The sequence below is a fragment of the Saimiri boliviensis genome, chromosome 5 (assembly GCF_048565385.1).
Source record: "Saimiri boliviensis isolate mSaiBol1 chromosome 5, mSaiBol1.pri, whole genome shotgun sequence".
NCBI lineage: Eukaryota > Metazoa > Chordata > Mammalia > Primates > Cebidae > Saimiri > Saimiri boliviensis.
Window position 1 is genome coordinate 11,635,861 of NC_133453.1, and position 27,701 is coordinate 11,663,561.

The window sequence follows — 27,701 nt, forward strand, 5'->3', positions numbered from 1 at the left end:
ATCAATGAATAGGCTGGGCACAGTGGCTCATGCCTGCAATCCTAGGACTTTGGGAGGCTGTGGTGGGTAGATCATTTGAGGTCAGGAGTTCAAGACCAGATTGGCCAGCATGGCGAAAACCCGTCTCTACTAAAAATACAAAAATTACCTAGGCATGGTGGCAGGTGCCTGTAATCACAGCTACTTGGGAGGCTGAGGCATGAGAATCCCTTGAACTCAGGAGATCGAGGTTGCAGTGAGCCAAGATCGCACCACTGCACTCCAGCCTGGGTGACAGAGCTCTGTCTCAAAAACAAAAAGAAAGAAAGAAAGAAAGAAAAGAAAATAGTTGGCCGGTTGTGGTGGCTCACGCCTGTAATCCCAGCACTTTGGGAGGCTGAGGCGAGTGGATCACGACGTCAGAAGTTCAAGACCAGCCTGGCCAAGATGGTGAAACCCCCACCAGGCATGGTGGCAGGCTCCTGTAATCCCAGCTACGTGGAAGGCTGAGGCAGGAGAATCGCTGGAACCTAGGAGGCAGAGGCTGCAGTGAGCTGAGATCGTGTCACTGCACTCCCACCTGGGCATAGAGTGAGACTCCGCCCATCTCCCACCCCTTCACCCCCCACAAAAAAAGAAGGAAAAAGAAAAGAAAATAGTCATAAGATGACTAAAGGGTTACTATAATCACTTTTACGGAAAAGGTAAAGTTTGACTGATTTGGTGCTGGTATTTAACGTTTCTTCTGCATTTCCTGCTGTGTATCAGGGAGACTGCTGAGCGGTTTTCCACACAGCATTCCAGTTGGAATCCCTAAAGATGCTCAAAGAAGAGAGGGCTCTGGGGTCATAGGAAAAGCTCTCCTCTGCAATCTTCTCTTCGAGATTCATGATGTAAAATAGGATTTTAAAGATTCTGAGAAATTCCAGAGAAAAGAAGCAAATATAATTTTGTTTTACTTACAACTGTCTATAATCTTTTCTAATCACAAAACTTTTTTTATGTTTGTGTATTGTTTCTTTATAAGGAGAAGGGGGATGGGCATGGTGGCTCATGCCTGTAATCCCAGCACTTTGGGAGGCCGAGGTGGGCACATCACCTGAGGTCAGGAGTTTGAGACCAACCTGGCCAACAGGGCGAAATCATGTCTCTGCTGAAAATACAAAAATTAACTGGGCATGGTAATGTGTGCTGTAATCCCAGCTGCTAGGGAGGCTGAGGCAAGAGAACTGTTTGAACCCAGGAGGGGTAGGCTGCAGTGAGCTAAGATCGTGCCATTTTACTCCAGCCTGGCGAAAGAGCAAGATTCCATCTAAAAAAAAAAAAAAAAAAAAAATTCTCGGTGCTTCACACCTGTAATCCCAGCACTTTGAGAGGCAGAGGAAGGCGGATCACCTGAGGTCATGAGTTGAAGACCAGCCTGACCAACATGGAGAAACCCCATGTCTACTAAAAATACAAAATTAGCCTGGTGTGGTGTTACATGCCTGTAATCCCAGCTACTCGGGAGGGAGGCTGAGGCAAGAGAATTGCTTGAACCTGGGACGTGGAGGTTGTGGTGAGCCAAGATTGCCCCAGTGCACTCCAGCCTGGGCAACAAGAGTGGAACTCTGTCTCAAATAAAATAAAATAAAATAAAATAAAAAGGAGATGGGGGTCTAGGTATCTTTTATCAGCTGGACTCCAACTCTTGAGCATAGCAATCTTCCTGCCTTAGCCTTCCACTAGCTTGGACTACAGGCTCGCACCCCTGCATCAGGCTCATGATGCTTCTCTTTGAGAAATACTGGCCTGGAGTACTTTTTACATTCATATGGTTCTCACTGTATTTGTGAAGTAGCCAAAGGTTTAACTTTACAGAAGAACAGAATGGAGCATCAGGCAGGTTATGCCAGGTCACGCAGCTACTAATACACAATGTACTAATACACAATGTTTTTTTTTTTTTTTCTTTTTTTGACAGAGTTTTGCTCTTTTGTCCAGGCCACAGTGAAGTGGTATGATCTCTGCTCACTGCAACCTCTGCCCCCCGACCCAGGTTCAAGGGATTCTCCTGCCTCAGCCTTCTGAGTAGCTAGGATTATAGGTGTATACCACCACATCCAGCTAATTTTTGTATTTTTAGTAGAGATGGGGTTTCACCATGTTGGCCAGGATGGTCTTGAACTCCTTGACCTCAGATGATCTACCCATCTTGGCCTCCCAAAGTGCTGGGATTACAGGCATGAGCTCAGGCTCTAATATACAAACTCAATTTTTCTAAAAAACAAAAACAAACAACAAAAAAAACTCCAGTGCTGCTTTCTAGCATAAAACACTAGATTTTCTTTTTTTGAGATGGAGTCTCTCTCTATTGCCCAGGCTGGAGCGAAGTGGCACAATCTCAGCTCACTGCAACCTCTGCCTCCAGGGTTCAAGCGATTCTCCTGCCTCAACCTCCTGAGGAGCTGGGATTACAGGCATGCCACCATGCCTGGCTGATTTTTTTTTCTGAGACGGAGTTTTTTTCTTGTTGCCCAGGCTGGAGTGCAATGGCGCGATCTCAGCTCACTGCAACCTTCACCTCCCCACTTCAAGTGATTCTCCTGCCTCAGCCCCCTGAGTGGCTGGGATTACAGGCATACGCCACCACGCCAGGCTAATTTTGTATTTTTAGTAGAGATGGGGTTTCACCATGTTGGTCAGGCTGGTCTTGAACTCCTGACCTTATGATCCGACTGCCTCGGCCTCTCATAGTGCTTGGATTACAGGCATGAAGCCACCACGCCCAACCTAAAACACTACTTTCTTGGCTGGGCATGGTGGCATGCACCTACTGTAGTCCCTGCTATTAAGGGGACTAAAGTGGGTGGAGCCCTTGAGGATGGGAGTTGGAGGCTACAGTGAGCTATGACTGCACCACTGCACTCCAGCTTGGGTGACAGAGCAAGGCCCTGTCTTAAAAAAAAAAAAATAAAATAAAATAAAAATACGCTGTCTAAAAAAAAAAATGTATATATATATATATACACACACACACACACAAACAAAAAACAAAATCCTACTTTCATGTGGAAGAGCTTTTTTTTTTTTGAGATGGAGTCTTGCTCTGTAGCCCAGGCTGGAGTGCAGTGGCGTGATCTCAGCTCACTGCAACCTCCACCTCCCGGGTCCTGGTTCAAGCAATTCTCCTACCTCAGTCTCCCAAATAGCTGGGATTACAGGCACAAGCCATCATGCCCAGCTAATTTTTGTATTTTTTAGTAGAGATGGGGTTTCACCATGTTGGCCAGTCTGGTCTTGAACTCCCTGACCTCACGATCCACCCGCCTCAGCCTCCCAAAGTGCTGGGATTACAAGCGTGAGCCACTGTGCCCGGCCTGGAAGAGTATTTTATTTTATTTTTTTTTTTGAGATGAAGTCTCACTCTGTCACACAGGCTGGAATGCAACTGTGTTATCTCAGCTCACTGCAATCTCCACCTCCCAGGTTCAAGCGATTCTCCTGTCTCAGCCTCCCGAGTAGCTGGGATTACACACCCAGCTAATATTTGTATTTTTAGTAGAGACCAGGTTTTGCTATGTTGGCCAGGCTGGTCTCGAACTCCTGATCTCACATAGTCCACCCACCTTGGCTTCCTAAAGTGCTGGGATTACAAGCGTGAGCCATCGTGCTGGTTGTGAAACATCATTTTAGAGCTGGCATAAAGCTTAGTGATCTCTTAGACTAGTAACCTTATTATGCTGAAGACACAAATAGGGCTCAGACAAATGAAGTGCCTCACCCCAGGTCAAGAGCTTGCAGACAGCAGGAGGAATGAAAGGATCCCTGACTCAGTGACTCCCAATTAAGTGCTCTACTGCCCCAAATAATTATGAAGCAAATCTCTGTCAATGTAGGGTGAGATTAAATTAACCGCCCAGATTGAGTAGGCACTCACAGGTGCCAAGTGAACAATTTACCCGGTGGGAAAAGGTGATACTGGAGCTATGTCCAGTTGTCATGTGATTTTGAAATGAGTCATGATTTAGGAGCCACTTGACTGGACTAACTCAACAGCAAATATTGTTAATTAAGAGTTTAGTCACCTTACTTGGATCATGCCATCCCTCTCCTCTCAAAAGTGCCATATGCCACTTAAAAAAACAATTAAAAGAAATTAAAAATTTCTGACTAAAAGTGATTTCACAACCCAAATTGGGCACATCCTGGAGTGTCACAAGACACAATGATTGAGAATCATTTTTCGGAAGTGTGTCAGACATGAGGAATAGAAGAATAATGCAGTTTATTATTATAAACACCTGGCCTAACCTGTAGGGCAGGGAAGGGAATGTTTGCTGGAGCCTCGAAGGAGTAAATAATAGCAGGAGGGAAAACCACAGCACACCCTGAGGACAGTTCCAGCACAGCTGAGCTGAGGTTCTCAGGTGCAGCGAAGGAGGGGGTAAAGCATCGGCACGATCTTGGCTCACTGCAACCTCTGCCTCCCAGGTTCAAGCAATTCTCCTGCCTCAGCCTCCCGAGTAGCTGGGATTATAGGTGCCCACCTCCATGACAGGCTAATTTTTGTATTTTTAGTAGAGATGGAGTTTCATCATGTTGGCCAGGCTGGTCTTGTACTCCTGACCTCAGGTGATCTGTCCACCTTAGCCTCCCAAAGTGTTGGGATTACAGGCATAAGCCACTGTGCCCAGCCTAAAGCATCTCTTTTAAGGGAAGGGAAGAGGAAAGAATAAGGGACTTTGGAAAAAAAGAAACACAGCTGAAAAGAGGAGTGTAAATCAACACATAATAGAGAAGAGGAAAACATTTTTTTTTTTTTTTTGAGACGGAGTTTCACTCATTACCCAGGCTGGAGTGCACTGGTGCGATCTTGGCTCACCGCAACCTCCACCTCCTGGGTTCAGGCAATTCTCCTGCCTCAGCCTCCTGAGTAGCTGGGATTACAGGCATGTTCCACCATGCCCAGCTAATTTTTTTGTATTTTTAGTAGAGACGGGGTTTCACCATGTTGACCAGGATGGTCTCGATCTCTTGAGCTTGTGATCCACCCGCCTCGGCCTCCCAAAGTGCTGGGATTACAGGCTTGAGCCACCGTGCCCGGCATTTTTTTTCTTTAAGATACAGGGTCTCATTCTGTTCAGTGAAGTGCAGGGGTATGATCATGGCTCACTGAAGCCTCAAACACCTAGGTTCAAGTAATCCTCCCGCCTCAGCCTCCAGAGTAGCTGGGACTACAGGTTCATGCCACCATATCCAACTAATTATTTATTTTTGAAATAGAGACGGGGTCGTGCTATGTTGGTCAAGTGGGTCTTGAACTCCTGACCTCAAGTGATCCTTCTGCCTTGGTCTCCCAGCATGATAGGATTACATATGTGAGCCACCATGCCTGGACAATTTTTAGATTTTCTTTTTTGTAGAGATGGGATATCACTATGATGCTATGGAAAATAAATAAGCACAAGTATGATACTGACTTTTGGAATTTGGGCATAGTAGCTTGGAAGTCTGCAGAAACATTCATCTCCATCAGTGGGCAACGCTCCCTTAGGGACATAGAAAGAAAAGCAGAGGCCAAAGGGAAACGTGTTTCATCTCCCCTGCTTTGTCTTCTCTATGTATATGCATCTTGGGGACCTTCCCTGTGTGTGTGGCAGTAGGGGTGGGAGGGACTGGAACAGAACATGACTTACAGGTTCTTGGGTCCCCTAGGAGTATACTAACCTGATGTTAAGTTGATTGGACCCCAGCCAGCTCCCAAAATATGCAAGCTGCTATTTATTTAATATCATTTTAATTAACTTGAGAAATTGTTTTTCTTTTTGTTTTTTTGAGACAGGAGTTTCCTTCTTTTTGCTCAGGCAATGGCATGACCTTGGTTCACCACAACTTCGGCCTCCCAGGTTCAAGCAATTCTCCTACCTCAGTCTCCCAAGTAGCTGAGATTACAGGCATGTGCTACCACACCTGGGTAATTTTGTATTTATAGTAGAGATGGGGTTTCTCTGTGTTGGGCTCGAACTCCCAGCCTCAGGTGATCCGCCCAGCTTGGCCTCCCAAAGTGTGTGTGGGATTACAGTCATGAGCCATCACACCTGGCCGAGAAATTCTCTGTTCTTTTCTTTCTTTTTTTTTTTTAAAGATGGGGTTTCACCATGTTGGTCAGGCTGGTCTTGAACTTCCGACCTCAGGTGATCCGCCTGCCTTGGCCTCCAAAGTGCTTGGATTACAGGCGTGAGCCACCATGCCCAGTCGAAATTCTGTTCTTTAAGCTTTATTGGGAGCCAAATAAATCTATAAATCTATTCAGTGGACCACCTTGGTCTTACTTTGCTCTCCACATCTTTGTTTGAGCTCATTAGTACCATCTCCCCATCAAGGCAAGAAAGAGCAATCCTTTAGTTTCTCAAGAGTAATTATTACTTATGTTAAAAATAAAAAGAGGCCAGATGCGGTGGCTCACACCTGTAATTCCAGCACTCTGGGAGGTCAAGGAGGGTGAATCACTTGAGGTCAGAAGTTCTAGACCAGTCTGGCCAACATGGTGGAACCCTGTCTCTACCAAAAATACAAAAATGAGCCAGGTGTAGTGGTACATGCCTTTAGTCTCAGCTACTTGGAAGGCTGAGGCAGGATAATTGCTTGAACCTGGGAGGTGGAGGTTGCAGTGAGCCGAGATCATGCCACTGCACTCCAGCCTGGGTGACAGAGCAAGACTCCGTACCCCTCATTTCCCCCCAAAAAGAAAAAAAAAAGCTCAGAAGTTTCTAGAGAGTAAATCCTTCTTAAGTACGGGTATAGTGGTTCATGCCTGTAATCCCAGCACTTTGGGATGCAGAGGTGGGACGATTGCTTGAGCCCAGGAGTCGGAGGCTGCAGTGAGCTGACTGCAGCACTGCACACCAGCCTAGGTAACAGAATGACCCTGCTTCTAAAACAAAAAAAACTCCTTAAAAATTTGCAAGGAAAATTAGAAAATTAATCATTAATCAATTTGCACTCTAAAACTGCAGAATTAGAATTATTTTCCCTCGACAAAAGAAGGAGTTTGTCAGACAGCCATCAAAGCTATGTCAATATTCAGTGAGGGAAGGGGGTCAAAGGTGGCGCTGGACAAATAGGAGGAATGCAGGCAGGACACCACCTCAGAGTAAGAGTTATGCATTTACACTTTATTTATTTTATTTTATTTTTGAGACAGAGTTTCACTCTGTCGCCCAGGCTGGAGTGCAGTGGTGATCTTGGCTCACTGAAACCTCCACTCTTCAGGTTGAAGTGACTCGCCTGCCTCAGCCTCCTGAGTAGCTGGGATTATAGGCACCTGCCACCACACCTGGTAATTTTTTTAATTTTTTTTTTTTTTTTTTTTTTGAGACGGAGTTTCGCTCTTGTTACCCAGGCTGGAGTGCAATGGCGCGATCTCGGCTCACTGCAACCTCCGCCTCCTGGGTTCAGGCAATTCTCCTGCCTCAGCCTCCTGAGTAGCTGGGATTACAGGCACACGCCACCATGCCCAGCTAATTTTTTGTATTTTTAGTAGAGACGGGGTTTCACCATGTTGACCAGGATGGTCTCGATCTCTCGACCTTGTGATCCACCCGCCTCGGCCTCCCAAAGTGCTGGGATTACAAGCTTGAGCCACCGCGCCCGGCCTAATTTTTTTAATTTTTAGTAGAGACGAAGTTTCACCATGTTGGCCAGGCTGGTCTTGAACTCCTAACTTCAAGTGATCTACCTGCCTCAGCCTCCCAAAGTGCTGAGATAACAGGTGTGAGACACCACGCCCTGCCTGGCTACACTTTCATTTTAAATCTTTATTGCTTTTCTCCGATTATAAACATAAATGCTCATGGTAGAAAATTCAGGTCTTTCAGAAATATGAATATAGACAGTAAAAACCTATAACTCGAAGAGTGCATCATTCCAGCTTTTTCTTTTAATAATTATTTAAAACCTAACATTTATTTAAAATACTTATTAAAAAAGTAGGATCTTGCTATGTTTAATCCAGCAACTTGCTTTTCTTGCTAAAGATTTTATTTGGGGCCGGGCGCGGTGGCTCAAGCCTGTAATCCCAGCACTTTGGGAGGCCGAGGCGGGTGGATCACAAGGTCGAGAGATCGAGACCATCCTGGTCAACATGGTGAAACCCCGTCTCCACTAAAAATACAAAAAACTAGCTGGGCTTGGTGGCGCGTGCCTGTAATCCCAGCTACTTAGGAGGCTGAGGCAGGAGAATTGCCTGAGCCCAGGAGGCGGAGGTTGCAGTGAGCCGAGATGGCGCCATTGCACTCCAGCCTGGGTAACAAGAGCGAAACTCTGTCACAAAAGAAAAAGATTTTATTTGGTCTACTGAGCAGAGATCCACCTCATTGTTTTTAAAAAGTTGGATAGTATTCTACGGCATGAATGAATCACAGTTTAACCACATTTCCTCTCATGGAAAAATGTTTTTACAATTATTTTACTTTGGTGAATAAACTTGCTCACATATCCTTGTGCACATGTGATAGCATTTTTGGAAACCAAAATCATAGAAATGGATGTGCTGGGTCAAAGGGTGTATTTGGTAACATTTTTAGTAGACTGCATTTACATTTTAAATCTTTAAAATTGGTCTGTAGTTTGAAATGGCGCTAGCTCAATTTTTAGTTGTCTCTCGCCTAGTCGTCACCAAGTCTGGTTTTAATTCCTTTGTCAGAAGTTCATTGAGGTGACAGTTTCCTGTCACAGGCTGGCATGCAACCTCAGGTGTTTTCAGTCTGTTAGCGCTACAACTCAAATGCACTTCTAAAATAATTGCTATATTTTTTAGGGAGGTGAGCTTTTGCATTACTTTTTTTTTTCAAATGGCACTAGCTTCAGATATCTTTTTGGAGCTTTGGATAGGATTTAGTAAAAGATAAAACAGGACTAATCTATTGCCCAACTCTAACTTCTTTCATCTGCTGGAATTAACTGTAACATATTGGTGCTTCGGACAACCACCCAGGTGATTGGCTGCAAAAGCCCTTATCTGCCAATTTCCATCTTACTCTAACACTTTTCCAGTATTTATCATGTTAAACCTAAGTTAACTGCTCTGGCCTCCTAAGCAACAATTCCATTTTGAGAGGATAAAGAAGACAACATTTCAAGAGCACAATACTGGTAACAATACCCTCCTGGACCACTTAATATAAAGTGGTTGCTTACTTTTTCTGGACTCATAGATTTTAAAACGTCTATACTCATTAACTAAGCAATTGCTCATGAACTTCCTTTGGTGTTAAAAAATATATATATAACATATAAAATCATTAAAGTGTTTTTACAAATCAAATACCAGCTACGTTCTTCCCACTATATATAAGAATATATATGCTTCATGAGAGTAGGAACTAAGTCATATTCAAGATGCTTTCCAGCCCTGGCTGGGCACGGTGTCTCTACCCTGTAATCCCAGAACTTTGAGAGGCTGAGGCGGGCAGATCACTTGAGGCCAGGAGTTCGAGACCAGCCTGGCCAACATGGTGAAACCTCCGTCTCTACTGAAAATACGAAAATTGGCCGGGCATCATGGCGGGTGCCGGTAATCCCGGTACTGGGGAGGCTCAGGCAGGAGAATTGCTTGAACCCAGAAGGCAGAGGCTGTAGTGAGCCGAGATTGTGTCACTGCACTTCAGCCTGGGTGACAGAGTGAGATTCTGTCTCAAAAACAAAAACAGGTCGAGCGCGGTGGCTCACGCCTGTAATCCCAGCACTTTGGGAGGCCGAGGCGGGTGGATCACGAGGTCAAGAGATTGAGACCAACCTGGTCAACATGGTGAAACCCTGTCTCTACTAAAAATACAAAAATTAGCTGGGCATGGGGACACCTGTCTGTAATCCCAGCTCGGGAGGCTGAGGCAGGAGAATTGCTTGAACCCAGGAGGCGGAGGTTGCGGTCAGCTGAGATTGTGCCATTGCACTCCAGCCTGGGTAACAAGAGCGAAACTCCGTCTCAAAAAAAAAAAAAAAAAAAAAAACAAAGATCCTTGCCAGCCCTAGCACTTTATAAATCTACTAGTTTTCAAAGAATTAGAATCCAACATAAGAAAATACATGCATACATTAGTAACTAGAGTAAGTAAATACTTTTTTTTTGAAATGGAGTCTCGCTCTGTCACCTAACGGTGAGATCTTGGTTCACTGCAACCTCTGCCTCTTGGGTTCAAGCAATTCTCCTGCCTCAGCTTCCCGAGTAGCTGGGATTACAGGCACACACCACCACACCCAGCGAATTTTTTGTATTTTTAGTAGAGATGGGGTTTTGCTATATTTGCCAGGCTGATATTGAACTCCTGGCCTCAAGTGATTTGCCTGCCTCGGCCTCCCAAACTGCTGAGATTACAGGCATCAGCCACCCTGCCCAATTTTTTTTTTTTTTTTAACTTAAAAAAAAAAAATTTCTAGGGACTGGGTGCTGGGCCTTTTTTTTTTTTTTTTTTTTTGAGATGGAGTTTCGCTCTTGTTACCCAGGCTGGAGTGCAATGGCATGATCTCGGCTCACTGCAACCTCCACCTCCTGGGTTCAAGCAATTCTCCTGCCTCAGCCTCCTGAGTAGCTGGGATTATAGGCATGCGCCACCATGCCCAGCTAATGTTTTGTATTTTTAGTAGAGAAGAGGTTTCATCATGTTGACCAGGATGGTTTCTAGCTCTTGACCTCCTGATCCACCTGTCTCAGCCTCCCAAAGTGCTGGGATTATAGGCGTGAGCCACCACGCCCGGCTTTTTTTTTCTTTTTTTTTTTTTTTTTTTAAAGAGAAGATGTCTTGCTATGTTGTCCAGGTGGTTCTAGAACTCCTCAGCTCAAGGAATCCTCCCACCTAAGCCTCCCAAAATGCTGGGATTATAGGTGTGAGCCACTGTGCTTAGCTCTTGAGTGAATCTTTGATTTAGAAAGCAGTGCACCATTTTTATTCTTTTTTTATTTCTAGCAAGAGTTCGGAGAATTTTTTCTTTTTTTAATTTCTAGCGCAGTATCTTATTTTTTCTAAAGCTTGAGATCATCATCATCATAAAGATCAGCTTTGGGAAACTAAATTGACCTCATGCTATAATCTGAAAATTATTATTTTTAAAAAATATATATTTTATTGCATTTTAGGTTTTGGAGTACATGTGAAGAACTTGCAAGACTGTTGCATAGGTACATACATGGCAATGTGGTTTGCTGCCTTCCTCCCCATCACATATATCTGGCATTTCTCCCCATGTTATCGAAAATTATTTTTTTGAATTAAAAAAAACCCTGAGTTGGGCATGGTGGCTCACATCTGTAATCCCAGCACTCTGGGAGGCCAAGCGAGGCAGGCAGATCACAATCACAAGGTCAAGAGATAGAGATCATCCTGGTCAACATGGTGAAACCCCATCTCTACTAAAAATACAAAACTTAGCTAGGCTTGGTGGCATGCACCTGTAGTCCCAGCCACTTGGGAGGCTGAGGCAGGAGGACTGCTTGAACCTGGGAGGTGAAGGTTGCAGTAAGCTGAGATCATGCCATTGCACTCTAGCCTGGCTACAGAGCGAGGCTCCATCTCAAAGTAAGTAAATAAATAAAATAAAAATAAGAAACCCCAAAACAACCATAACATGGTATCACGCTGTAAAAGAGAAGTGACTGTGTAAGCATACAATACATTTGGAATGTTACTATATACGCAAAGGAAATATTTATGTACAACATTTATATTCTGGACTATGTCAATGGTGGTATGACACTGAGAGAAATATTTGCCCTGAAATCCGTGTCAAATGTGCCGTTTATTTGGATTTAAGGCCAACGAAAAAGACACAGTGAAAAAGAGACTAAAAAACAGAATCAGCATGAAAGAAGGATTCATCTAAATCTGGGGCATAATTTGGATAATATACAACATAAAATAAATAAAGACAGAAGAAAGGGAAGGAAATATACAAGAAATAATTTTAGAAAGTCATTCCAGAAAAAAATCTATCTTATAAAACAGATTTTAATGCTAGTCTTTTAGTACTTATTTATGTCAGGCCACCTCTTACTAGATGTTTGGTTTCCTGTGCTAAGACTTAGAAAAATTGTCTTGTGGTTAGAAAATAGCATATTCTCAAGGCAGTTGACTGAAAAGTATATTTTTTTGGAATGCCATTTTTTACAACAAATTTTACTTTAAAAAGAGGGTGAATTAAATAGCTTGGAGATTAACTCTCACTGGTAGAAGTGTAGTGGATTTATTCAGCATGCTTAAAAAAGAAAATGGATGAGAACTTAGGACTCTCTCTCTCTATATATGTGACTGACAGAAAGTAAAGAACCTGAGATAAAGAAGAGTTTCTCACCTGTAAAAAAAAAAAAAAAAAATTATAAAAGAAAGAAAAAGAAAAATTAAGAACACTGAAGGGATGGCAGAAAAGATTTCTTAAAACAGAGTAGTTAGAGGAAGGTATGCGACTAAGTGAGACTCGAGGGCAAAGTCTGAACAACGCCAACAACAGAAGTATTCTTCAGGAAAATGAATGCCAGGAGCACTCCTAAGGTGAATTTACTAAAATAAAATGGTAAACAGATATTCTGCCTGTTGAGGCTTACAAATGAAATAAATGTAGCATACTTGTAATACCAGACCCTAAAGGGAAAGAAAATGCTTTAAAAAGACAAATTTTTCAAGGCTGTAAAAATTCAAACATTCTAACTTACTTGAGGTAGATGAAAATAGAAAATCATGTAAGATTAGAAGAGATTATATTTTTGACCACTCATGTTAGAAAGCAAAGAACTGTTATGATCATAAATATTAAAGCTGGCCAGGCGTGACGGCTCAAGTCTGTAATCCCAGCACTTTGGGAGGCTGAGGAGGGCGGATCACCTGAGGCCAGGAGTTCAAGACCAGCCTGGCCAAGATGGCAAAAACCCTCTCTACTAAAAATACGAAAAAAAATTGGACAGGCGTGGTGGTGGGCACTTGTAATCCCAGCACTTTGGGAGGTCGGAGTGGGTAGATCACTTGAGGTCAGGAGTCTGAGAACAGCCTGGGCAACATGGTGAACCAAGTCTCTACTGAAAATACAAAACTTAGCTGGATATGGTGGCACATGCCTGTAATCCCAGCTACTGGGGAGGCTGAGGCAGGAGATTCGCTTGCACCCAGGACGTGGAGGTTGCAGTGAGCCAAGATCATGGTACTGCACTCCAGCCTGGGCAACAGAGTGAGACTACATCTCAATAAATAAATAAATCTTAAAGCCAATGGAAAAATCAATAATCTGTTTTAAAAATGTACAAAAAGGACGCCTTTCAGCATTTCATAAATCGCTAATTCAATATGCAAAACCCCCTAAAAACAGTTTAATTAAAAATTTGAGGCTGACTCTGGGGCCACTGTCTATTAGCCCTGCCCTCAAGTACTATATTAAGAAAGTTAAAAAATTTTTTTTTTTTTAGTATTTGAATCTTTTTTTTTTTTTTTTTGAGACAGAGTCTCGCTCTGTTGCCCAGGCTGGAATGCAACAGCACGATCTCAGCTCACTGCAACCTCAGCCTCCCGGGTTCAAGCAATTCTTTTGCCTCAGCCTCCTGAGTAGCTGGGATTACAGGAACCTGCCACCATGTCCGGTTAATTTTTGTATTTTTAATAGAGACAGGGTTTAACCACGTTGGCCAGGCTGGTCTCGACCTCCAGACCGCGTGATCCGCCTGCGTCGGCCTCCCAAAGTTCTGGGATTACAGGCGTGAGCCACCGCGCCCGGCCTCTAAATCTTAAATTAAAAAAAATATATATTAACATTTATATTTTAAAAGATGCTTTAAAAAATATCAAAAAATTAACTTATGATGTATTTTAAGGACTCCTGGACAAACCGAGGGAATAATCAATATGGACACCAAAACAAATATATACGAAGTTCTAAATTTTATTTTATAGGAATAGTATCTGTTCATTCAGGCACTGGGTGCATGAATGAAGTACTCAGTGACAGGCGTAAGCTCAGTCAGGATTAGAAACGTGCTCCCAGCGGAGGCCCAGCTCAAGTTAAGAATTTCATAGACACAATCATCCAAAAGCCCACCTTCAATAACTACAGTGGGCATAAAAATAGGCCGACGGCTACTTTGGTGATAATATAACTCTCGGTCTTATTGTTGTGGAGCAGATGTCATTATGGGTGGGGCTGAAGCACATAGCAGCTGAAACGTTTTTATATCACTCCTCTCGCACACTTTCAGTGGGATACAAGGGGCTCCAAAAGGTAAGAGAAGGGCTCCCAATCATCAGTTGCAACTAGTAATAACTAAGTTTTGATGTGGCCTCGTAAAGGCCACAGAAAGATTTTTGAAAAAATTATCCATGATTAATTCCTATCCTGGAAAAGAGACCATCTCCTTTTCCCCTCCCTAGCCGCTCCTCCTTGGGACATTTGGCTGAGTCCTTCCCTCCTTCCCACGCTGAGGTGAGGCCGCACGCTAGTCTGGGTCGCCGGTTTCCCTCTTTACGCGGAGGAACTCTACGGGTAAGAAGCCGGGATGGCGGGAAAGGAGCGCGCGGCCCCGCGGGGAGGCAGAGAAAGCTTGCCAGGAACTAGCCGGGCTTGGGGAGAGCAGGGACACGGGGGCCGCGGGACCGAGAAGGCCTAGGTGACGAGGAAAATCTTCCCGGCGCGAAGCCGGGACCGGGCGCTTCCGGCGGGCCACGGTTGCTCTCGGACCAGCGCAGCCCGTCTCCCGGGCCCCAACCGGGCCGGGAGGGAGTTAGGAGATAGGGTAAACTGCGGCTCGCACTTGCCTGAGACCGGGTGACCAGCAACTGGTAATAGTCTTTGCTTGGCGGCGGGCCTTGTCCTACAATTTCGAACAGAGTCTCCGGCAGCCACGACGCCATCTTGGGACGCCACCGCCGTCGCTAAGACAACCAGGAAGGGGCGGGGTTTGGTGGGGTCAAGGGGCCAAAACCCTAGTTTAAATCGAGCCACGCTTATGCGCTGGCAGAAGGATTTCTAACTTGGGGCGATCGTCCCTTCTTCCAAGGGTCACAGGGAGCCCTGATCCGTGAAATTTCCAGCTCTAGGTCCCGGGTGACCCGAAGGGGAATTAGTTCCTGCTACCACGGAGGGGAGGGGGTGACCCAGCGGAGGGATACCAAGCGGAGCTCCACAGTTCCCTTCCTGGTCCCTCGAAGAGATCTGGCGGAGATCGGAGGCTGCTGAGAGGGTCGAGCCGGGCGGCAGGGGAGGGACGGGCGATGTGATGGGCCGCCAGTAGGCAGCGGGGCCGGTCCCGCGGACGAGCCCGACAGCCGGAGCCCGAGGGCAAAGTAGTTCCCTGGGGGTGTCTGAGCGGGCGGGGAGGGAGGCGGCACGGGCGGAGGCGCACGCCGGCAGCGGTGCTGCGGCTCAGCTGATAATTGAAGGGACCCGGAGCCGCCGCCGCCGCCGCCGCTGGGGGGGGTGGGGGGAGCGAGTGGAAGTTACTGCCGCGCCACCGAGTCCGGACCGGAGACTTTGGGGCCTAACTAGGTAATTGGGGCGCAGCTCCGGGCGGCGGGGGCAAGCCTGGGGGGAGGGGGCCGGGCTGAGGGGTTGGGGGGGCGGGGGGAGGAGCTGGAACAGAAAGTCCCAGGAAGCCCGGTTGTGTCATCACGGCGATTCGGCCCCCGCTTGGCCTGCTCCCGGCGCCGGCGGGGCCGCGGAAGGACCGGGCCGGGGGTTGACGGGAGAGACGCTCGAGGGCGGCCGCGGCCGGAGGGACCGGGGCCCGGCGGGAGGTGGGGGTCGCTGGGTCCCTCCTCCGGCTCCCCGCAATGAAGAGGGCCCTTCACAGAAGCGGGGTAACGCTCGCGGGTGTTGGGGAGCTCGGCGGGGGTCAGGGGGGCCGGAAGTGGGCTTTGGAGCTTGGAGGGTGTCTGGGAAGAGAGAAAGTGGGGGGCCGGAAGTGCAGGTGGGGAGTGTGAAGACGGCAAGGGTTCCCCGGAAATGGGACGAGGGGCCCGGAAACCGGGAGAGGGGAGGCTCCGGGGCCATGGACGGCCCGGAAATGGAAACTAGGGAGCAGCTCGAGTGACAACAGTTGTGGGAAGCGAGGGTCAGAGGAGGGAGAGGCCGGAGTGACTTTAGACCGCAGTAAGGGGTTTCCTGCACGGGGCGACGGTGAGGGGTGGTTGAGGGCGGGTGAGCCGGGAGATTGGGTCTGCGCGGGGCAGTTTTTCAAGCTGTGGGAAGTTGAGGCTGAGGGAGGAAGATGACGAGCGAGGCATGCAGGGGGGGCCTAAGGAGCCGAGAAACTTGGCTGAGAAGAATAGAGCATCCTTTTAAATAGATAAGAATGGAAATTGGTGGTAGGTGGGTTTAACTAGGACTTGAGGGAGGGAGGTGGGCCAATTGTCACCCCAATCGTATTAGCATTCAGAGCGAGTCAGGCGATTAATTTATTTATATGTGGATTACATAAAACCTATTACAACGTTTGTCCATCAGTTCAGCCCCTCTCCTTCCTTCTCCATAGTGAGTGGGTTTCAAGTACAGGGGCAAGTTAGAGGGGAGTTCGAATAACGAAGGTAGTAAAATCTCAAATCCTATCCTCGGCGTCTTTCCTTTTCTCATTTCTTAGAGGGGAAAATGCGGAAAAACATAAAAACATATGTAAATCGGGGGAGGGGGAAATAACATTTAAACTGCTGGTGGGGTACAGGAGGGAATTGGTTAGTCTACGTGGTGAGGTGAGAACGGAAGGGGCAGCTTTCAAACCCTTAAGATAGATATTTGTTTTTTTTGGTAATGCTGTTTTACTTTGTCTGGGGGTGGTTTAGCCTAAGCATCGAGTGTGATGGTGGGCATAGTTTAATTGCTTCGTTAGTTAATTGTGTGTAAAGGTTGGTGGGGGGCGGGTACGGTTAATAGCGCAGTGAATCCGTTCTAAGTGGACGCCTAACTGCTCTCCTGCTGTCTCCCTTCCTGGTCGCGGTCCTCGGTCTTGCCTGGGCTGCCAGATCACCCGATCTCCGGGCTTTAGTCTGTTTTGTAGGCCCTTTAGTGATGTGTTTAACTTTCTATTCCTCTCGAGAGTCTCATTAGATATTTTTGGCATTTCATTTTTTAAAGACCTGGCAAGTTGAGGCTCAGCGTCTCCTCTTTAAAAACAAAACAAAAAATACAGGGTAGAAAGTTGAAAGAGCTATTGAGTGGGGTAAAAAACCGACGCTCAGAACAAAGGTCCTAGTTGTGTTAGAAAAAAAGGCAAGAGGCCTGTATATGAGGTCTGTGTGTGTCGCATTTACACCCCATGGGGGGTTGAGGAATGGAATTAGCAGAGGTTTAGAGACAATAAATTGTAGAGGGTTTTATTGAGACTGTTTTTCTTATTTATTCGATGCAAAGTAATGTAAGTGTGAGTTTTAGAGTATACCAAAATTCTAATTCTTTTTTTTTTTTTTGACACTTCCTGCTCTGTGTTCAGCCCCAGAAATTTTGAACTGCTGTGACTCTATCGTCTTTGTGAGACTGAAGGAGTTTTTATTCCATTTATTTTAAGTTTAAGACCTTGTACATAACATGGTTGGGGTTTGTGGGCTTTGTACATGTCTGCCTTTCTGTGAATGTGCCAATATCCCTAAGAATTGGAAAACTGTAAGATTATCATTGTTTTCATTCAGTTCCCAGTTTTTCAGGAGTATGAGCAGTTTTTAAGTCTGTTCTGCTGACATTTATACTACTTAGTTTGTGTCTATGAACAGGCTTTTTTTTTTTTTTTTCCATTTACTTTCACAAAGTTTGAAGACAATTTTGGCAGTTTGAGTTCCAGAAGGTGCTAATCTAGTTACATTTAAAAAACAAATGGAATGCTAGGTAGACCACGGTAAAAATCAGTACTTTCACCTGGCAAAGTAAATTTGTAGTAATGTATGATTCCTTTCCCATTGTAACTTTTTTTTTTTTTTTTTTTTTAAAGACAGTCTGTCACCCAGGCTGGAGTGCAACTTCTGCCTCCCAGGTTCAAGTGATTCTCCTGCCTCAAACTCTGGAGTAGCTGGGATTCCAGGCATGCACCGCCACACCTGGCTAATTTTTGCATTTTTAGTGGAGATAGAGTTTCACCATGTTGGCCAGGCTGTTTTTGAACTTCCTACCTCAGTTGATCCCCTACCTTGGTCTCCAGAGTGCTGGGATTACAGGCAAGAGCCACTGCACGGGCCACAGTGTAACTTTTAAGAGTATTTTATTTATGTTATCTAGACAAGGTTTTAATATCCTGCTTTAAGGTTGTCATCCTAGCAGTGAAAACATCAGTGGCTTGGAAATTCACACACTACCAGTCAATAGCTTTGTGACTTTGAGGTAGTCATTTGCCCTATCTGGTTTTCATTTATTTTATCTGTAAAATGGGGTTGGGTTATCTTTATTTTACTTCACTGGGTGATTGTGAGACCCAGCAGATTTAATGACTGTGAAAAACAACAACATGCTAAATAAATTAGTTTTAGAAAATTACATTAGCTGTTTTCAGGTCATTTTTTAAAAGATACAGCTTCTCATTTGTGGTGGTGGTCCATGGGGAAGGGGAGAATTAATGTAAAATAGGTTGAAGGTACAAAGTTATAGAACTTTATAAATTGAAATTGCTGCTACATTGGTAGTATAATTTGGGCCTAATTTTTGTCTTACTTAAGTTTCTTTTTTTGGCATCAGCATGCCAGATACACTTTTTGGCAATACATTCTACTGAATAAACTTGTTAATCTGTTTAAAGAAACTTCAAATTTGTTTATGTTTTCATTGACAAAATGTGTACCTTTGTACCTGTTCTAGTTTGTACTCTTATGAAATTGACTCTTTTTTTTTTTTTTTTTTTTTTTTTTTTGAGACAGAGTTTTGCTCTTGTTGCCCAGGCTGGAGTGCAATGGCGCAATCTCGGCTCATCACAACCTCTGCCTCCCGGGTTCAAGTGATTCTCCTGCCTCAACCTCCTGAATAGCTGGGATTACAGGCAGGCGCCAACCATGCCCAGGTGATTTTGTATTTTTAGTAGAGATGGGGTTTCTCCATGTTGGTCATGCTGGTCTTGAACTCATGACCTCAGGTCATCCACCCACCTCGGTCTCCCAAAGCGCTGGGATTATAGGTGTGAGCCAAATTGACTTTCTAATCTAAGAGATTACAGTTAGGGAATAATGCTTCTGAATCTTGGTCACTGTTTTCTTTACAGAACCTGGGTAACGTCCCCCCTTTTAAGTGGACATGTAGGAATCTTTTTGAGCAAATGTGATACCATTTGCCCCTTTATTTTTCTGTTTGCTGTGGTCCTTTGATGGACTCAAGTCAAAACAGCAACCTATTTGGTTTTTTATCTTCACTGAAATTGTTGATTGCAATTGCCAGTTTGACTTGGACTTTTCCCTCATTTAAATAAAGCAAGCACTCACTATGTACAGAAAAACATAGAAGATAAAGGAGGTAAAGAACAGCTTACAACTCATCCCTTCAGATCACTTTCACAAACAAATTTCTGCCTGTGATCTTTGTATTTCTGGTTATCTGTACTTGCTTCATTTTGGCTTTACAGTATTGCATTTGTTGACATGTGTTGCTTTTGTTTCCCTGATTGGATTATAGGCTTCCTGAGGGCAAAGTTGATTTCATACAGTTGTGTTGTGTGTGAAGGTACACTAATAAACCTGATTGGTCTGATTGAGTTGGCATTGGAGGTGGGAGGTGGGGATTAGGTGGGGAGGTGGGAGGATTGCTTGAGGCCAGGAGTTTTAGCTGAGGCAACATAGTGAGACTCCTTTCCACAAAAAAGAAAAAAAAAAGTAGCTGGGCATGGTGTCAAGGATCAGGAGTTCTAGGCAACTCTGGAGGCTGAAGCAGAAGGATTGCTTGAACCCAGATACTTGAAGTTAATAGTGAGGTCTGGTCACACTACTGTACTCCAGCCTGCTTAGAAGGGTTCTTTGATCCCAGCAGATTCTTCAGAATGCTTTCTGTTGGTTGGTTCAGTGATCATGGCCTCTTCACGTCTCCCCTGACTAATGTGCCATTAGAGGTCCTGGATGGATATCAACTGTCACTGCCATGTTTTAGTGTTAAGCCAGTGGATTAATCTGTTCCACTTTTTTCATAGGCCAAGCTTTAGTTAATAGGGCAAAACCTGAGGGGAGTCCAGGCCAGACAGGGTGGAAGAGTAAAAATCTGGTGGATATTACACAATCAATATAATTTTTAGATTGTTGTGTATAATCTTAGTGCTTGATGATTCTTAACATGTAGTGTAATGTAATATAAGCGTTACTTGTGTATTTTCTTTTAGTACTTGTGTATCATTTCAGCAGCTGTGTTACAGACTTGAAGATATAACCTCAAAGCAGTTGTTCTCTACCTCTCTGCTGGGTTTCTCTGTGCATAATGTATGCTTGCTGGTTTTTTTTTTTTTTTTTTTGAGACGGGGTTTCGCTCTTGTTACCCAGGCTGGAGTGCAATGGCACGATCTCGGCTCACTGCAACCTCCGCCTCCTGGGTTCAAGCAATTCTCCTGCCTCAGCCTCCCAAGTAGCTGGGACTACAGGCGTGCGCCACCATGCCCAGCTAATTTTTGTATTTTTAGTAGAGACGGGGTTTCACCATGTTGACCAGGATGGTCTCGATCTCCCGTCCCAAAGTGCTGGGATTATAGGCATGAGCCACCGCGCCTGGCCGCTTGCTGCTATTTGTAATAAATAGATAAGTATACTGATGCTAGATCTGTTGCTCAAATTTTTTTTTTAAGTAAAATTTAACTTAACTAATGTCTTGGATTTTTAAAAAATGTACTTCTTTAATATCCTAACTTACTGATAGTTTTAGGTTATTGGCAAAAAGGGGTTGTTTTTCTAGACTGAATTAAGTCTTTTAAGTCATTTTTCTCTGAGGCCTTTTAGATTTTGGTTGTTTCTTATGATTTCATTAAACTGGATTGGAAAAAGGAACTTAACTATTATTCAGTCTTACGTGCTTTATCTTGAGAGTGCAGAAGCTATTGGCAGTAGTCAGTTTCATGGTTATGCTTGATTTAAAAGGTCGCTAAGGTGGTCTAGAGTGAAAAAGCTACCTGCAACTCTGTTTTCCTTAACAGCACTGTTCAACTGATTATCTGATTTAAAGGCAAGACTTAGGTTCTAGTCCTGGCTATACACTTCCCATCTTTGTAACCTTGGGCAAATAATTTAAGTTTGATTATTAACACCTAACCTAAAGTCAGTTGTCATTTATATGGTAGACATTCTGTATTGAGATTTAGGCTCCACAGATGAATTGGAACACAAGACCCTTTCTCCACTTGTTCACAGTACTGTCGGCCATTGCCTCATTTGTTAAAACTTTCACATAGAACATATCTCTTTTATATGCATAGGTATCCTACTTGAAAACATTTGACCAGACCCAGTGGCTCACGCTTGTAATTCCAGAACTTTGGGAGGCTGAAGCAGGAGGATTGCTTGAGGCCAGGAGTTTGAGACCAGCCTGAACAACTTAGTAGAGACCTTGTTGCTACTAAAAATCAAAAATTAGCTAGGTGTGGTAGCACAGGCCTGTATAGTCTCAGCTACTTGGGAGCCTGAGGTGACAGGATTGCTTGAGCCTGGGAGCTTGAAACTGGTGAGCTGTAATTGTGCCACTCCAGCCTGGGTGACAAAGCGAGACCCTGTCTCAAAAAATAGATATATTTTTAGTATACAATAGTATTCCTTAGTTGACCATGAATTCTTTAAAGTCCTTAGCCCCCACCCTTCTTTTTTAGTTTTTATAAGGATACTAATCCCAAGTAGTGTCCCTTTTTGTCTCTGCATCTAGCATAGGGATTGTTTGTTAATAGAGTAAGTCTTGTGAAAATAAGATACTGTAAGTGGAAATATTTTGTAATGGCTTAATGTCCTACTTTTAAAATTTTGATTCACATTTGGCATCGTTAATGCTAAAATGATTTTTGAGACTTTTAGTCAGTTGGTATATATTTTGGAGACTGCAAATTACTTTAAATCATACATATTAAAAAGAATTGGGGAAACTCATTTTGTTATTAATTGGCCATTATGTGCATATAATTGTTGATAGTTAAAAGTACATTGAAGACCTAGATAAGTTTTTTTTGTTTTTTGTTTTCGAGATGGAGTCTGCTCTGTCGTCCAGGCTGGAGTGCAGTGGCATGATCTTGGCTCACTGCAACCTTCGCCTCCTGGGTTCAAGCAGTCCTTCTGCCTCAGCCTCCTGAGTACCTGGGATTAAAGGCAGCTACCACCATGCCTGGTTAATTTTTTGTATTTTGGGTAGAGACAGAGTTTCACCATGTTTCCCAGGCTGGTCTTGAACTCCTGACCTCACGTAATCCACCCGCCTTGGCCTCCTGAAGGGCAGAGATTATAAGAGTGAGCCACTGCGCCCAACCAATATGTTTTAATACAGTGCTAAATGATTAGTGTTTCCAGTTTATAATAGTCTACATCATTCTAGTTTATTATGTGTGTTTCTTTTTGGAGAGGATGTACGTATTTCTATAAATGCGGTGTTATTACCCATACATGGATTTTGAAAGGCTATTTATAAGCCGAAATGTCCATCAACAAGCCTTCAAGATTTGAAGTTACAGCATTTCAGTGTGTATTTTAATCAACTTGTTGGCTGTCATAACCAACGAGTTCTACCCTGACTTCCAGACTCCTACTCATTCTACCCGTGGGCAGTTCTCTGAATAAATATGATGTACCCTGTGCTGTCTTCTTAAGGTCAGATTAACTCAGTTTAAAGTTTTTATACTGGTAAACATGTGTGATGCCCTGGAAACCTAAAGTGAGTTGTTACAGTAGCCCATCTCTTGAAATTCTCTCTTCAGTTGTAATTTAAGCTGCTTTGTGTCCTTAGAGAGCAGGTTCATAGAGATCATATGAAGGTCCCCTACTTTTTTTTTTGATTCTCAAAAACCAAGTGCATCTAGTAGCCTTGTAAATAACAAATATAGGTAATGCTATCAACTTCTAGGACCCCAGTGTTTTGTAATTCTGTTTGTTTTGCATCCTTAGCTACAGTCAGATTGAGCTGTTTTCCTTTCTGAACACACCCAGGAACTTTTTAGCATTCTTTGCTTTAGTTTTTAGTTTGTCTACCTGAATTGATACCCCTCTCACATCTTGTATCTCTTATAACTATGTATATATACACACACACTTAACTTCTAGTGACTCCTTTAAAATTTTTACTCCTTACTCTCCTCTGGTCCCCTTCTGTAACGTATTTCAGGATGGCTTTCACATTCTGTCTTACATAATTAGTTGTTTACATCTTAACTTCTTAACTGCATTTTTGGACTCTTCAAGGTAGAGATCTTACTCTTTTATCCTCACAGTGTCTAGCACAAGGCTTCCAACATAATGAATTATACTGGTAGGTGTATGTGATTGTTTTGGTGTGACACACTGAGAAAGTGTGTTGTGAAATAGTATTAGCATCATTTGCCATAATTTACTTGCTTATTTTCATTCTTCAGGGGTTGGCAGCTGAGTGTAGAATATACATTTTTCAGAACTGGGCTCACTAAAATCAGCTACTTAAGGAATTGTTAAGTCCCTAGAATATTTTAGTTGGCTGGTCACCCGAATTTAGCATTTGGAGAGTGTTTATTAGTAGATAATGATTTATTTATCAATATATATTTGTCAGGTGCTTACTCTGTGCCGAGATTGTGCTTGGCAGAATATAAAAGGACCTGAAACTTATTCCTTGTCTTCCAAGTTCTGTTATGTTTCATATAGTTGATACATAACTTATTTCATCACAGCGTATTTGTCTAAAACTATATATATGTATAGTATTTATCGTAGAGAAATATTCTGTAAACATTCTAAATGCAAATTTAGTGCATTTAGAAAATCTGATATTAGAATGTAAATTAAGAAACATGAATTGCCGGGCACGGTGGCTCAAGCCTGTAATCCCAGCACTTTGGGAGGCTGAGGCGGGTGGATCACGAAGTCAAGAGATCGAGACCATCCTGGTCAACATAGTGAAACCCTGTCTGTACTAAAAATACAAAAAATTAGCTGGGCGTGGTGGCACATGCCTGTAATCCCAGCTACTCAGGAGGCTGAGGCAGGAGAATTGCCTGAGCCCAGGAGGCAGAGGTTGCGGTGAGCCGAGATCACACCATTGCACTCCAGCCTGGGTAATGAGCGAAACTCCGTCTCAAAAAAAAAAAAAAAAGAAAAGAAACATGAATTAGGGCATGATTTGTGGCTACCCTAAATAAATTGTTGAAGCACCTTCATGTACAAATATTCCGCCAGGTGCTGTGGCTGATACCTGTAATTTCAGCCCTTTGGGAGGCTGCAGCCGGAGGATAACTTTAGTCCAGGAGTTCAGGACCACCCTAGGCAACACAGCAAGACATTGTCTCTACTTAAAATAAAAATATGCATTAGCCTGGTGTGGTGACCCATGCCTGTAGTCCTAGCTACTTTGGATGCTGAGGCAGGATAATTGCTTGAACCCAGGAGGTTGAGGCTGCAGTGAGCTAAGATAATGCCACTGCACTCCAATCTGGGCCACAAAGTGAAACCTTGTCTCAAAAAACAAAAAAACAGATGTTCATGAGCAGCTAATGTGAGTGCATTTCTGGTTCCATACAAGGTCTGCCCTCTTAGAGGGTGCTTAGAAGGAAGAGATTTATAAAAGGAGATTCCATATCTTGAAATGCGCTTTGTTGTAGATGAGTTCAAACTTACGACAATAGCACACAACATCTAACACTGCATATTTGTTAATAAGTACAAGATTGAGTTTTATACAGTGGGTACTTGGAAGTTTAGAGAGGTTCAGTTCTGGATTGAAGTTACTATGGAAGACTTCATGGAGAGAGACGGACTTAAACTGGCCCTGATTGGGGAAAGGTATAGGAGAATGGGAAGCTTAAAGGTGTAATTGTGGTGGGGATCTAGATTAAGATAAATGGGGTCTCTGGAGTAGAGGGTCTATATATATGAAATAACAGGAAATTTGGGCTGAGATTATTGAAGTTCTTAAGTGGGAGACCAAGGAACTAGATTTAACAGATTATGTCGAATGAGTCTTGATCCCTGAGTAGGTGATGATGATATGAACAAAGTGTACAAAAATATGAATGAACTGAAAAAATAAAAGTGCTTTAAAAAAATTTTTTTTTTTTATGACATTGGTCCCCTTTCTGGTATGACATATAAAGGTTTCTGTGGTAAGTTTTGGAGGAGATAGAAGTAGTGAAGATAAAACTTAATTCTTGTTTTTTCTTGTTTAAAATGTTTATTCTTCTGATTGTGGTTTTGACTAAAAAAGAAAAAAAAAAAGAAAAAAATGTTAAATAAGCAGGAGCTGGTTTGTCTAAATGACTCTCACCAGTCCTCTGTTGGAACCAGAAGTCTTCTTTTAGTGGACTCAATCATTTTGTCTTGGCACATTCAACTATTGTTTATTCAGATTTTTTTTTTTTTTTTTTTTGAGACGGAGTTTTGCTCTTGTTACCCAGGCTGGAGTGCAATGGCACGATCTCGGCTCACCCCGCAACCTCCGTCTCCTGGGTTCAGGCAGTTCTCCTGTCTCAGCCTCCTGAGTAGCTGGGATTACAGGCACGCGCCACCATGTCCAGCTAATTTTTTGTATTTTTAGTAGAGACGGGGTTTCACCTTGTTGACCAGGATGGTCTTGATCTCTTGACCTCATGATCCACCCGCCTTGGCCTCCCAAAATGCTGGGATTACAGGCTTGAGCCACCGCGCCCGGCCTCTGATTTTTTTTAATTCAAAATACTTTTTGATACCTAATGCATGATTTTTTGTGAGTTCTCAGTAATTTGTAAGAGTTATATAGGGAAACTTGTTTAGCATTCAATACAGTGTTTAAAACAAAAAATTGTGGTTTACATATATACTTTTTTAAAATTTTTCTAGCCATTACTCTGGGATAAATAAATACTTCTGAATAGTAAAAATTAATATTACGTAGTTTAATCAAATTAACTATTCTAATAAAATATTTGCTTTGCACCCTGGATAGTAGAGTTGTTACCCCTCAATTTGATTGCTTAGTTTTTAAAATTTTATTCTGATATATATGTATGTATTTATGGGGTACTTACTGATGTGTCAATACTTATTATGTTTGGTAATCAGATCCATGGTAGTTAGCATACCATCATCACAAACATTTATCATTTCTTGGTGTTGGGAACATATAATATCTTCCCCCCAGCTATTTGAAACTAAATATTAAACTATAGTTATCCTCCAGTGGAATGGAACAGAAGAATATGCTCTTCCTATATAGCATAATTTTATGTCCTTTAACAAATACCTTTACTTTTATACAAGTATGTACACAGGATTTTAAAAATGAGAAATCGGGTTATATGGTGGCTGAAGAGAAACTAAAAAAAATACTTTTTTCAAAGTTCTGTTAGCCAAAATACATTTAGCTTTCTTTTTTTTTTTTTGAGACAGAGTTTTGCCCTTGTTGCCCAGGCTGGAGTGCAGTGGAGCGATCTCAGCTCCCTGCAGTTTCTGCCTCCCTGGTTCAAGTGATTCTCTTGCCTCAGCCTCCCGAGTAGCTGGGATTGTAGGTGCCTACCACCAAGCCCGGCTAATTTTTGTATTTTTAGTAGAGATGGGGTTTCACCATGTTGGCCAGGCTGGTCTTGAACTCCTGACCTCATGTGATCCACCTGCCTCGGCCTCCCAAAGTGCTGGGATTACAGGCGTGAACCACCAGGCCTGGCATATTTGGCTTTCTTTTTTAGCTTTCTTTTTTTTTTTTTTTGAGACGGAGTTTCGCTCTTGTTACCCAGGCTGGAGTGCAATGGCGCGATCTCGGCTCACCGCAACCTCCGCCTCCTGGACTCAGGCAATTCTCCTGCCTCAGCCTCCTAAGTAGCTGGGATTACAGGTACGTGCCACCACGCCCAGCTAGTTTTTTTGTATTTTTAGTAGAGACGGGGTTTCACCATGTTGACCAGGATGGTCTCAATCTCGACCTCGTGATCCACCCGCCTCAGCCTCCCAAAGTGCTGGGATTACAGGCTTGAGCCACCGCGCCCGGCTTAGCTTTCTTTTTTTTTTAAAGATGGGGTTTCACCATGATGGCCAGGCTGGTCTTGAACTCCTGACCACAGGTGATCCACCCACCTCCGCCTCCCAAAGTGCTAGGATTACAGACGTGAGCCACCGCGCCCGGCCATATTTAGCTTTCTTTAGCAGCTTTTATTTCTAGTGCGTTCTTAGAGACTTTTCTAATTGCAGTTTGAATTAATTTAATTCTTATATAGAAAGCAGAGATGCTAACTATGTAGATTTGTGACTCAGAATTATACCTGTTCGTGGAGTAAGGAAGGCTGTATTGTCCAACATTTTGTGGACTTACTTTAGAATAAAAATATTAGTGAAGTCTATATGTTTTACTACTATAGCACAAGAGTGCCTATTTTTCTGCAAAACAGCCACCCAGCTTCATATTTTTTTCCTTTGTGAAGCATGTATTTTCTTTTCTTCTTACCTAGGGAAAGCAGCTTAGTCTCGAGGGAATTCAACCCTGGTCTCTACCCCTCCACCCTAGATCAGATATATTTGTGCCCTTCCCCCAGTAGATGGCCACAAGTAGGCTGATGTTTAAGAAGATTCAGTAGTCTTAACTTTGTGATCAGACCTCTTTGCTTGTCATTAGTAACGTTAGTGTTGATTTTCACATTCTGGCCTCAAAAT

The 27,701-nt window shown here is 43.5% G+C and overlaps 2 protein-coding genes across 28 annotated transcripts in view; one reads left to right on the forward strand and one right to left on the reverse strand.

Annotated features, from left to right (window-relative positions):
- Positions 1-15,237, reverse strand: part of FBXO36 (F-box protein 36) — an 87,333-nt gene extending 72,096 nt beyond the window's left edge. The window contains exon 1 of the mRNA XM_003925448.4: positions 14,748-15,237. Coding sequence (XP_003925497.3) covers positions 14,748-14,843 — 96 coding nt within the window. The 5' untranslated portion in view covers positions 14,844-15,237. The remainder of the gene's footprint in view (positions 1-14,747) is intronic.
- Positions 14,403-27,701, forward strand: part of TRIP12 (thyroid hormone receptor interactor 12) — a 166,499-nt gene continuing 153,200 nt past the window's right edge. For 13 of the 27 annotated variants that reach the window (XM_039469656.2, XM_039469654.2, XM_039469662.2 and 10 more), the window contains exon 1: positions 15,346-15,477. The gene's annotated coding sequence lies outside the window, so the exon portion shown is untranslated. The other 14 variants (XM_039469655.2, XM_039469660.2, XM_039469664.2 and 11 more) reach the window with 7 other exon arrangements.